This window comes from Rhinatrema bivittatum, chromosome 4, assembly GCF_901001135.1.
Source record: "Rhinatrema bivittatum chromosome 4, aRhiBiv1.1, whole genome shotgun sequence".
NCBI lineage: Eukaryota > Metazoa > Chordata > Amphibia > Gymnophiona > Rhinatrematidae > Rhinatrema > Rhinatrema bivittatum.
Window position 1 is genome coordinate 26,286,771 of NC_042618.1, and position 13,138 is coordinate 26,299,908.

General features: G+C 45.1%; 1 protein-coding gene across 2 annotated transcripts in view; it reads right to left on the reverse strand.

Moving 5' to 3' along the window:
• CLMN (calmin) overlaps nt 1-13,138 on the reverse strand; it is a 132,998-nt gene that overhangs the window by 102,123 nt on the left and 17,737 nt on the right. The window contains exon 1 of one of the 2 annotated variants that reach the window (XM_029597883.1): nt 4,062-4,131. The exons of the other annotated variant lie outside the window; for it this stretch is intronic. Coding sequence (XP_029453743.1) covers nt 4,062-4,116 — 55 coding nt within the window. The 5' untranslated portion in view covers nt 4,117-4,131. Of the gene's footprint in view, nt 1-4,061; nt 4,132-13,138 lie in introns of those variants that run through there. 2 annotated transcript variants of the gene reach the window in all.

The window sequence follows — 13,138 nt, forward strand, 5'->3', positions numbered from 1 at the left end:
CAGAATGTGTGATATAAATCGCATTTCCGGCATTACCCTATCGCACGCTGCGATAATGCCCCTCATTTTCATTGATCCCGCCCAATCCCTCCCCTTTGAATAAATCTGAAAAATTTGCATTCGCACCACAACAACTATCGCGTGCATTAACGCGTTTTGATAAATGACCCCGTGAGCCGGCTAAAGGGTACATTTTAAAAGCCGCACGCGGGCATCCATGTGTGGGCGGTTCCCACTGCGCGCATGTTATAAAATCCGATACCTGCGTGCGCACGGGTTCTGACGCCAGAAATGCGATTTATATCCCAGATTCTGTTTTGGGCATGGGGAGGAGAGAGAGAGCGCGCGCCCATAGTAATCAACTATTTATACTGCTAAGGGAGGGCCAGCCAGTAACTCGAGGTAGGGTTCTGGAGCCAGTTTTTACATGCAGAGTGAGACCTACGAACAAAGGAGCGGACAGGGAGGGAACTTCCTAAGCCCCCCTAGCTAACCTGCCTGCCTTTTCCCCTCTCCTCCCCGATCCCTAAAACCCCCCTAACTACCCCTTTTTTTTTTCAACTTACCTGCTCTCCTGAGCAGTAGTAAGTTGCGTGGGCCGGCCGGCTGCCGGCGTGTGCTTCAGGGGCACAGCGCCAAAGGGTGCTGCCCTGGCCCATCTACGCCCCGCCCCCAACCTTCCCCAGCCTGCCCCTTTTTTGTTTGCCAGCTCTGCCGCGCATACCGGGAGATACGCACGTGGCCCCAGGCCTTTGATAATGCCTGCGGCACACGCGCAGCCCGGCCACACACGGACCTTGTGGTATTGGCGCGCGCCAGCGTTTGAAAATGTACTGGTAAGGTAGCCGGGCTAAGTTTGAATATTGTAGTGAGCCGGATAACTTATCCAGCTAACTCAACTCCTCCCCGTTACATCCCAGGACCATCCCTAACTTAGCCGGCTAAATTCTAGTCAGATAACTTATCAGCCGGATAGAACTTAAGCCGGATAAGTGCCCAAATCTTCATTAAGCCGGATAACTTCCGAGGTACCCAGATAAATGCTCTACATTACCTTATAGCGGGCGATTTTCAAAGGGATTTCCAGAAGATTTAGAAAACATGGTAGGAAGTATTTTTTCACTCCGTGCACAATCAAGCTATGGAATCTGTTGCCAGAGGACAGGTCAAGGCAACTCACTTATAGGCCAATCCAGTACGGTGCACTCAGCCGAGCGCACCGTTTAGCCCCCCGTTTGGCCGCGCGCTTTCAACACGCGTCTGTTACCCCTTATACTGTAAGGGGTAATAGTGCGTGGAAAACGCGTGGCCAACTTCGCAAATTAATAGCGCTCATCACATGCAAATGCATGTTGATGAGCCTATTAGTTAGTCGCCTGGGATACTGAAAGTAACATGTGCGGCCAAGCAGCACATTTTACTCTCAGAAATTAGCACCTGCCCAAAGGCAGGCGTTAACCATAGAAAGCACCGGGAAAATGTACAGAAAAGCAGAAAAAACACCTGCTTTTCTGTACACCCTCCGACTTAATATCATAGCGGCATTAAGTCAGAGGCCCCCAAAAATAAAAAAATTCAAAAACATCAAAAAAAGAAAAATCTGCCCGCCAGTCGGCAGGTTCGAAAACGGAGGCTCAATTTTGCCGGCGTCCGTTTTCCGAACCCGTGGCTGTCAGCGGGTTCAAAAACCGACACTGGTAAAATTAAGCATCGGTTGTCGAACCCGCTGACAGTCGCTTCCGCTAATAAGGAGGCGCTAGGGACGCGCTAGTGTCCCTAGCGCCTTCTCATTAGCGCGGGCCCTCATTTAAATATAAAATCGCGCGCCCAGGAGAGGGGCCTGGGCGCGCATCGGGAGAGCAGGCGCTCGCCTCGGAGCCCCGGCTCTCCCGCTGGTTTTACTGCATGGGCCTGATCGTGGGGGTTCAAAAGAGGATTGGCCAAGTTCCTGAAGGAAAAGTCCGTAAATAGTTATTAGCCGGGCAGACCTGAGAAAGCCAGCGCTTATCCCTTGGAAGTGATTTACAAGAAACAGATCAACTGCTGGGGATCTGCTGGGTACTTGTAAACTGGACTGACCACTGTCGGAAACAGGATGCTGGGCTCGATGGATCTTGCTCTGACCTAGCATGGCACTTCCTATGTTCTTACTTACTAAAAGTAAACAGAGCCTGTAGGATTCTCAATTCCAGGCAGAGGCCCGCCCCGTTTCATCTCCTGTTCACACCTCACACTCTTGCTCCTTTATAATGGACTTTTCCCAGATCTCCCATTAAAGGTAACTGCTTTTCTCACTTAATCAACTTTAGTTTATCTTTTTTACTCTTTTCTGTTCAGAGAAGAGGGTGCCCTGTTGACAGCTCAACACTCACAAAGCATTTATGTACTTGTTGTTGGAAAAGTGCCCTTATACACCAATGCTCTCCGGGCATCTTGGAAACCATGCATTCCAAATTCTACACCTCCTACCAGGTTTAAAGTTAAGCAGCAAAGCAACCTGTCCAAAAAAAAAGTATTTTTTCTGTCAAACAAAGCTCGGCTGACAGGAGGCGTGGTGGGGTCTCTGGGCTGCAGTTCAGGAGATGTCCTGGGTCATGCAGTCATGGCTCTCTTCTGCCCTATATGACCTCAGGCAAATCACTTTATCTCCCAGTCCTGGAACCAGTTATGAAGAAGGTATTTATTGAAATCTGGCTTTCTCAGTCCACAAATTTAACAACAACAAAAAATTGCAGCTTTATGTGTTGGGATAACAAAAAGATAAACAAAGCTATTACTCATAATTCTAGAATCTGCCAGAATTTCCCTGGGCCTGTACCAGCTGAATAGACATGAAAAGGGCTTTAAGTTGGAGTGGATACTGATCTCTTATTTTTTTGCCCCACCTTTTGTCCTTCCTGACTATAGTAAGTCTCAGAATTAATTTCTGAGCAACTGAATTAATGCCAAGATATTTCATATCCCAAGTGTGTTGCTCTCAAGGTTCAGACTGATTGTCTCTGTTACTGGACAGAGGACGGAGGGTGCCAGGATCAGGAAGACCTGACTACGATGCACAGGAGAGCAGACCGTCTCGTAGTTTAACTGTCACCGCTGGGGGAGTTTACAGCACGCAGTACTCTTCCTGACGAAGTTTAAGGGAAGCGTTAGATGGATCTTATACTTGGGTTCGCCCCACTGTCACAACGGTTTCATTTCAGTAAAATTCTCCGGTGTGCCAAATGTTATCCAAAGGAGTACGTCTCTGGGCCGGCCCGGATATCTCCTTCTGCAGCGTGAGAAATAAAGTAGGGAATCAAATATCTCCAGATATTCAGCCACTTCTGTGACTGAGGAATTTTGAAGGCTTGCAGCTCATCTTCCTGTCCTATGTTATGATCTCTGGCCCCCTTCAGCGGCTGCCTGCCTACCGTGCACTGGTGCAGGTCAACGGGCAGCGGAGATCAGACCAGGGGACAAAAGAGACAAGTTCAGCTGTTCAGGGCTTTTATTTAGTCAAACGTCTCCAGCCGAACCTACTGGAACTTAACCCTGGCTTTGAAACACTGAAATATTTCGTTCTCCAATAACCTTATTGCTGGAGAAGCAGAGCTTGGGATACCCACAAAACTTTCTAAAGCAACGTGGCAGCTGTTCAGGATGCAAGTACATCTGTATTTTCTGCAGATGAGGCTGACAAACTCTTGAGAAACCTCAAAATGCAAAAATATAATCAACATTTCATCTACAATCCCTTCCTCTATTTCTGCCTAATACAACCACCGCCAGTAAACAGCAAAAAATTCCAATCGAATCAAAGCTCGGCTCAAACCTGCTCAACCAGTTTAATATTTTATCTCCAGAATGTGTCAACTTGAGGGCTAAAGCATGAGGAAGCCAGCTGCCTCTTGCCCATTCGTTTCAAATGGGTTTTTTTTACCTTTGCTTAGAAACTGGAAAGGAAGCGAGAACAGTGCTCTTACCAGTCAGTCCTTTCCTGTACTCCATTTTGCCACCGCTGCTGCTGGTATCAAAATGCCCCAAAAGGGCGGCAGAGAGTTTATTTATAAAATCAGACCTACCTATATCTGAGCTGCTAAACCTGTAATCACCGTACAAACTAGGCGTGTGTTTCATCCAGGCCTACATCCGACTTCTGCATGCAAACCCACACCTGCCCTGGTGCCAGCATGCGAGTGTGCGTAGACACGCTACACAGCCTTCATCATTAACCGGAACTGCAGGGAACAATTCACACCCTGTCCATCCCAAACAGAAAGAAAAAAACACAAAAAAAAAAAAAAAGATTCTTGTAGGCGAGAGGTCATTTCTGCAATCAAACCAGTTCTAAAGCAACGTCTCGGGGCATGAGCGTTTCCTACGGCTTTTGCAATAATGGCTCTCATCTGTTTAGAAATTAAACAGATGAGCAAAAGGAGAGCAACTTTTTTTCTCTTTGTAAATGGGTTATCTAATAATGCACTTCAGTTCCTTAAAATTACCGAGGTAAATATTACAAGAAAGTGAATATGGCAATGCAAGGGAGTCTACAGAAAACTCCTTCAGAATACCTTAAGAGACTGGGCATTGCTATCTGGCCCAGCCCTCCTTAAGAAGAAGCCCCACAAGGGACTCTGGGTGGCAGGAGGCTCCCCTCATCACAGTACAAAGAGTGGGGGCCTAGAAGGGTTAGAGAGGCCCCAGAGAGAGGACAGGAAGAACCTCTACTGACATCCTACTTATGTTTGATGTTTTGGGCTGCATTTGAAGGACTGCTGAGGTAAGCAGCCTTTTCAGCTGTATTTTTCAGTTGTGTTAATAAAATCTGTGTGTGTGAAATAGCTGGAGTCTGCCTCCTTCCGTCCTCCTGGCTGTTTCCCAGCTACGTCTACTCCCAGCTACCACATATGGTGGCAGCAGGGGGATCTTCTTGTCCAAGCGGAAAGCACAGACAGAAGCCCACAGCTGCAGCAGAAAAAGAAAACCCCTACAGAACCTTTATTTGTCCTGGGGCCTCACGGTTTCACTCACCAAGCCCAAGTTACAACAGGCCAAGGGGCCAGCCCCACCTGTGCATCAGGGTTCAAGCAGTAAGCAAAGGCTGAACAGGCCAGCAGGGGTTTTTTTTTCCTTCCCCTCGAGAGACAGAGAGATTGGAGGTAGTTGGAAAAGCAGGGACAATGGAGCAGGTGGTACAACTCCTTACGGTAGGGAGCACCAACTGCAGAAGGCTGTGCAAAATCAACTGGGCCAGCAGCAGTCAAAAAAGCAAACAGAATGTTGGGAATTATTAGAAAGGGAATGGTGAATAAAACGGAAAATGTCATAATGCCTCTGTATCGCTCCATGGTGAGACCGCATCTTGAATACTGTGTACAGTTCTGGTTGCCGAATCTCAAAAAAGATATAATTGCGATGGAGAAGGTACAGAGAAGGGTGACCAAAATGATAAACATAGAAACATAGAAATTACGGCAGAAGACCAAATGGCCCATCCAGTCTGCCCAGCAAGTTTCAAACTTTTTTTTCTCCTCATACTTATCTGTTACTCTTGGCTCTTAGTAACTTTTTGGTTCTATTTCCCTTCCACCCCCACCATTAATGTAGAGAGCAGTGTTGGAACTGCATCTAAGTGAAATATCTAGCTTAATAAGTTAGGAGTAGTAACCACCGCAATAAGCAAGCTACACCCATGCTTATTTGTTTACCCAGACTATGTAATTCAGTCCTTGTTGGTTGTTGTCTGTATATAGATCCACTTTTCTTCATTCCCCCTTCCATTGAAGCAGAACAGCTCCTCTATGAAGAAAGGCTGAAGAGGTTAGGGCTGTTCAGCTTGGAGAAGAGACAGCTGAGGGTGGGATATGATAGAGGTCTTTAAAATCATGAGAGGTCTAGAACGTGTAGATGTGAATCGGTTATTTACGCTTTCAGATAATAGAAAGACACGGGGGCACTCCATGAAGTTAGCATTTGGCACATTTAAAACTATTCGGAGAAAGTTCTTTTTCACTCAGTGCACAATTAACTCTGAAATTTGTTGCCAGGGGATGTAGTTAGTGCAGTTAGTGTAACTGGGTTTAAAAAAGGATTGGATAAGCTCTTGGAGAAGTCCATTATCTGCTATTAATTAAGTTGATTTAGAAAATAGCCACTGCTATTACTAGCAACAGTAACATGGGATAGACTTAGTTTTTGGGAACTTGCCAGGTTCTTATGGGCTGGATTGGCCACTGTTGGAGAAAGGATGCTAGGCTTGATGGACCCTTGGTCTGACCCAGTATGGCATGTTCTTAAGTTATGCAGCAGCAAACGGTGCTAATCTAGATAGCACAGGCAGTGCAAATCACCGTAACCAGACCACCTCCCTTGACGCCAATACTACTTAAGATGTACCCTGATTGTTTCCTGAAAAACTCTGAACGCATAGCTCGACTGACAGGCTGGCCAGAAGATAGGTGGACTACCTATCTGAGAAATCTACTCACCGGGAGTAGTCTGTTGCGACTGTCAGTCTTTGATGGCTTCGTCCCGCCTACCTCTCTCTACTCTCGGCTCTTCCCGCTCACCTTGGACTGATGGCCACCTCGGCGTCAGCCTGCCATTCTCTCCAGTGTCCCCGGAGCGGCTTTGGTCCGGCCTCCCACCATTCTCCTCAAGGTACCTCTAGGGTACTGCTGGAACAATTCCTAGACAGACTAGAGTGGCCTATGTGGCACTGGGTGTGCAGACACCCAAACCTTACGCTCAAAAAGGCGTTAGAAGTGGTGGGGGCCTACTACCAGGCCCAGACCATGCTAGACTTGCTTGGACCAGGAGAGACCATTTGAACCATGGAGAGGGTGTTGAAGGCCTAAAGGCCAGAAGTCAGGGAGAGTGGAAGAGCCAGGCCAGGCAGCCTCCTCTCTTCAACTGCAAAATATGCCCTAGCTGCCATGATTCAACTTTGGAGAAAGGGGCCATTTTGCCAGAGATTGTCCCCACAGTGAAGCAGAAGCAATGGATGTTAACTTCATGGTCCCACATTTTTGTAATTACATGGGTGTTCCCAACCAGGGAGTCGCTACTTTTGTGATTTCGGTGTAGGTGGAGGGCTCTCCGACTCAGGCATTGGTGGATTCTGGGAGTGTGAAGATGCTCATTTGAAGAGAGCTAGTAAAGGGGATTCAGATTAATTATGAAAAAACTGTGATCCTGGAGTGTGTCCAAGGGGACCTGCGGCAGTATCCCACAAGTCAAATACAGCTTAAAACCCCATTCGGTCAGGACTGAATAGAAGTGGGAGTTCTTCCTTGGCTACCCTACCTCATGGCGATAGGGCGGGACTGTCCGAAGTTCGAGAGCCTGTAGAACCAGCTCGCATCTGGTTCACCCAACCACCACACAGAAGAACTGACATTGCCAGTGCGCTTCCCTATAGAAGATCCCAATATGTATATTAAAGACTCAAAGACATCTAAATCCCGGAGGCAACGCTATCAGAAAAAATATAGTTACGCTACTAATTCAGGGGCAACCAGGGAGGAAGGGTCGGAGTCAGGGGAAGAGCAACAACCTTTCCAAGCTGTCATACCTAACCACTCTGAGTGGGAAAATGGGGGTGACCCAGGGAGTTTCAGATGGGCCCAGAGGAAAGATGAGTCCTTTAAGTGGGCGCAAGAGCAAATACAGAAGTTGGACAGACAGCTAGTTCTGGAAAACAAGCTAAGGACCCTATTCCTCCTTATTTTATACTGAAAGTAGACCTACTCGACCGAGTCACAAAGAGAAGAATGGAGGGGAAATTGTTAGAAAAACTCCTTGTTCCCAAATTGTATCACCAAAAAGGTCCTGCAACTAGCACCTCTTAGGGGGGTCACCTGGGGGAGGAGAAGCGCTGAGAGAAAATATTGGCACAGTTCTATTGGCCAGGCCTACACAGACAGATCTAGTTGTATTGTCAGTCCTGCCCTACCTGCAAACTCACAAAACCTGCAGGTGTACGGGCGGCACCTCTCATACCAATGCCCATTATAGAGACCCCTTTGGAGAGGGTGGGCATGGACCTAGTATGGCCTCTAGAGAGATCTACCTGGGGAAACAAATACTTCCTACTCATTCCTGACTATGCCTTCCTCAAGATAAAAACTCTACGCATCTCAGGGCGCCATCCGCAGATCAACGGCCTCGTTGAGTGCTTCAATCAAACGTTAAAGAAATTTGTAGACGAAGACGGCAAGAATTGGACTCGTTACTACCCTAAAAGATGTTCACAGTCCTCGAAGTACCCCAGAGCTTGATGGGAAGAACCTCTACTGACATACCATTTATGTTTGATGTTTTGGGTAGCATTTGAAGAACTGCTGAGGTAAGCAGCCTTTTCAGCTGTATTTTTCAGTTGTGCTAATAAAATTTGTGATTGTGTGAAACAGCCAGAGTCTACATCCTCCCATCCTCCTGGCTGTTTCCTAGCCATGTCCACGCCCAGTTACCTCAGGCAGGTCATGACATAGTATCTAACTTTTTGTGAGGTTTCGGTTTAAATGGTAAAATTGGTGGAGCCGTGGCACCAGTCAGCAAAGGCAACCAGGCCCCCATTACTTTACAGAGCACTGCAGGCATTGCATTTATTTCCTGCTTGTTTGAAAATCTGTGGAATTAAATGTTCAAACTTTTATGAGATTAACCATGAAGCTGAAATTACTGGAGTCAGAGGAAGGGAACAATGAGTTGCTTTGTCCCATGTTCACAAAAACCACACACAAACAACTTAGATAAGAGCTTCAGTCTGAAGCTATGATTTCTAATGCAAATCCTTTGCAGTTTCCAGGATTATTCTTGCTGGGTTTAGAAGCAAGGAGCTGGGGGAGCGAATAGCTGGAAATCTCTCTGCTTTGGTCCATCCCAGGCAGCCAACTTCACCAGCCAGCGTGCTCCTCTCCTGGGCTCCCCAGAGTCTTACAGAGGGGTTCAGCCTGCTAACCATCAAGAGACTGCTTCCAGCTGTTCCACTTGCATCAAATAACTGAACAAAGGGGCTTCTGAGAGCCATCCCTGGGGTGCACAAATCCAAACAATTCTCTCAGCTGCTACCTGAGTACTGCATTCAGAAAGGCACACCCCTCACCCAGTCCAACTCGGGGAAGGAGGCAACTCCAGGGGGTCTTCTTTAAAAGCAAAGGAGCTAGACATCTGTAAGAGATTTTAGATCAATAAGGACAAGAGCCCTTACTATAAATGTGTAACCCTCGCCTGGAGCAGAACAGGAAAGCGCGAGTGCTAGAACCGTCATGGGCCCACGGTGAATAACCTCTCCCCCTCACCTTCCCTCCAATGCAATCACACATACAAAAAATACCAGTGGTTTCCCCAGAGGTAGGGGAGCGATGCAAGAACCATAAGATTTGATTGTAGGAAAAAAAAAACCAATCAGTGATAAAATCTCAGCATACATTAGGTGTTAATTCACAGCAATAACAACTTTGATCAAATTCAATAGCAGTTACTTAACAAAAGAACACAAACTGAAGAACACTTCTTTTGGTAACAAGAACATTTCTTTAAATACTTTCCAGGAATACCAGCAATTTTAAAAAAATATTAAACTGGTAAGTGTATTTCCTATAACAATTTGTCTTTCCTTTTCAGAACTTCTGGTATTAATGGGGTTTTTTCATTTCCTTTATAGGTACAAGGATTCACCAACAGTAGCAAAAAAAAAAAAAAAAAATCTGATGTTTCATTTCATAGGCTCCACACAAACTTGTGGTGCAGTTTTCTTAAACCAAGAATATGATTCATTCTCAAAATATTTTCATTCTTTTTGTTTCTTGCAGGTTTCACTTCTTATTTAGAAAATCAACAGGTAAATACAAATTCCCCTTCAGTTTCACTCCAGGGGTGAAAACACCAAAGTTTTGTCAGTCTCTCTATCTGTGGGTCCCTGAGTATTTCTGCCTGTGCTTCTCTGTGTTTCTTGACGGAAATGGCACTGTCTTTGTCACAGATGTGCAAGAAGTAGCTCACAGTTCTGCAGCCCTTGCTGGTGCTGCGAGAGTGTGTAGCTTTCTTCTTGAAATATTTCAGCATGTGGGCCTCAGTCCTCCGGACCATGTCCGGCTACAGCACCTACTATCCTGACCATTACCAAATCAAAAAGAGAGACCATCCACTCTTCATGCAAAGTATCTTCCGGAAGGATCTAGGTATGTGCATGCCTCACTCGTTGGAACCACTGAACTGGATTCTGAGCTAATAAAAAAAAAACCAAACAATAAAAAACATGCGTCCTCAACTAATTTTTGCCAGCTATTCAAACGTACTTTCTTTCTCGCTCTGATAACTGTATTTGTCTGTCAGTATTACTGGCGAATAGCTCTAGTGAAGTCTCTTTCAGCCCATGTTTCTTCGGTTATGGATAAAATTCGGGCTTGTGATTCAGTTCAGGAATCACATCTGCAGGAGCTTCAGTCTGAAATGAATAGTGTATCGGGCAGGCAGTTAAGTTGAGGGAGGCTCAGGATGCTATCATGAAAGATAACTTTCTCCTTCCTTCTAAAGCTGAGAATCTTGAGATCCTGATTAGATGCCAGAATCTCCGTCTTATACATTTCCCCAAACTCCCTGCTGTATCTGCTATTGAGATGTTTAAAAGGTATTTGGTAGAAATTTAAAACAAAAGTGCCTTCTCAACCCTGCTCTCCAAAGCATCTTATTTACCGCCATATAACAAAAAAGCTGAACTATCTCCAATAAGGGATGCTAGTTTGGATGTATCTGCTCCTTTGGAGACATCGGATGATAAACCAGCTACTCCAGCTACATGAATTGTTTTCTCCGTATTGGATCCTGATCAGGATTTCTTTAGATATCGCGAGGAAACCTTTTTGAGGCTGAAAATCAGAATATTTCCAGACGTCTCCAAGGCTACACAAGAGAGGTACAAATCATTTTTGTTGATGAGACCAAAGGGTCTGAAATTGGGTGCAATCTTTATACTTAAATTTCCTTGCAAATGCTGCATTAAATATCAGAATGTGTCTTATATTTATATTGTCTTTGAATCTAATCAGTTGACTGTTTTTGTGTGATAAGGCTGTGCTGTCAGGGCCTTCCCTTCCTCCCCCCTCTAGATTTAATGCTGTTCCCTACTCTCATGTAATAGATATAGCATCTACTGGGTTGCTTTTTTCTTTTCCTTGAAGTATTGTTTAAATTGAAATTTGAGATATTGATCTCCCCTTAATTGAGGGCTTGTTTAAAATAGGGTGTATATGTTTTTGATGGTTGCTCGTTCAATTGCTTGCTTTTTTCATTTTGCCTGTAAGCCTAAATTTGTATTTCCAATTCAAACATATTTCTTAAATACTGCTATGTTAAAACATGGTAGATAAATAGTTTTTAAAGCTGCCTTTTTACCAACAGTGGTTCACTCTGCCAGGGGTACTTGTGTCTCAGTCACTGGTTACAGCCTCTGACCGAACAAATCCCTGGCTTTAATGTCCAAGGTCACAGTTAAACAGGTTCCATTTGACCTTTTCTTCACTCGCACTTAACTAGAGCAGATTACCATTTCCCCGAGTCTCTGCTGGTAAACCTTCTGTTCAAATCTTGTTGTTGAAATTTTTCAAACATTCCTTACAGCGGGCGGCTTCTGTTCGCCAGCAGGCATTACAGGCCATTGCATAATTTTGCTTCAAGATACAAAATAAGACTACAAAGAACATCTTACCAGGATAAGAAACCCCTCCGGCTATCCCCCACTCTTCCCTCCCCTTGTGATGCAAACTATTTAGACTGTGAAGTTCAATCAAATTCTCCACTACATATGCAATTATACATTTAAGCAAATGACTGAGGTTTGAAAGCGAACGCAAGTACCTATCCCATACTTTAACAGTATCGCGTTCTTTTTCCAGGGTAACTCTCTTATCCACGTACTTTTCCATGATACGCATATCACTAATAGTATTCCTCAATTGCATCATCACAGGCGGTTTCTGTCGTCAACCATTTTTGCAAAATCAATTTTTTTCAGAAGGAAGAGTATTTTTCTACCGCACAGTCTAGTGTGCTTATCCCAAAATGCTATGGCCCCCAATCTGTCAAAAAAAACAAACCACTATGTGCTTCCAAAGGGATCTGTACCCCTCCAGTAAAATATATTGCAGAGTTTCTTCCCAAAAGGGGACCTGTCCAAAACGGATGACCCAATGGTCCCACAGCAGTAAAACCCTTTTTTTCACTTGTCTGAGGGGGTCCAGATGAAGCTAAAATCCTTGCTTCTGAGGTAGGTAATATCTTGTTAGAAACCTGTATTGAGTTTTCCCATAATGCCTTACTACTTGTAACTTGCCTAATTCTCCAAAAGGTCTTAAGAAACGGAGTAGGATGTAGCTGAATTCCCATTGCCACCCCTTCCTCTGCAATGTAACCATAACCGTAACTTTAACTTTAAACTAAATTTCCTTTCACACAAATTTCTCCTTTTGCTTACCCTCTCTTCAATGGTTCTCTCTCTCTCTCTCTAACAGAGCTGTACCCCCCCTGGGTTAAAATGCAAGCCACAGCTGCCAGGGCAAAGGACTTTGCTTTGCCAAAACAACTTCTGTTGCTTTCTGACCAAAAAACCCCCCTACTTTTCTTTCTCACTAGCTTCAGACATGCTTCTGGTCCTCTCCAAGTCCTTCTGCAAACTGGTTCCACCATCGTTCCTTTTCCACGGGCAGAAGCATCGAACACCAGCACTGCTCTGCTCTACTACTCGTTTAATTTTCTCCCCTGTCCCAAGCCCTCTGTTTACATTTCCTTCCTGCAGGAGCTCTTCAGATCAGCAGCAATTAATAAAAAAAACAAACCACAAGATCTCTCTGTTAGAACTAATGCAGCTCTGCTTCTCTCTCAGGACCATTCGTCAGAGGCCCAGGGAAATAAATGATTACTATTTTAACTCTGTTACAAAAAGTGCCCTTATTAAGTAGATATTGTTGCACGCAAACACCAACCCAAGAAGCAATAATCTTATCCTTATTAAAGAGAGGCCACCTTTAGGTTCCACTCTATGGCAGCTACTTAAAACCAAGCTCAAAGCAGTGTCAAGCTCCAGACTTACACAATCTGCCCTACCCAGGTTCTGTAATTAGAGGGCCTCGGGTTTTAAAACACGAGGGACCTGCAAGCC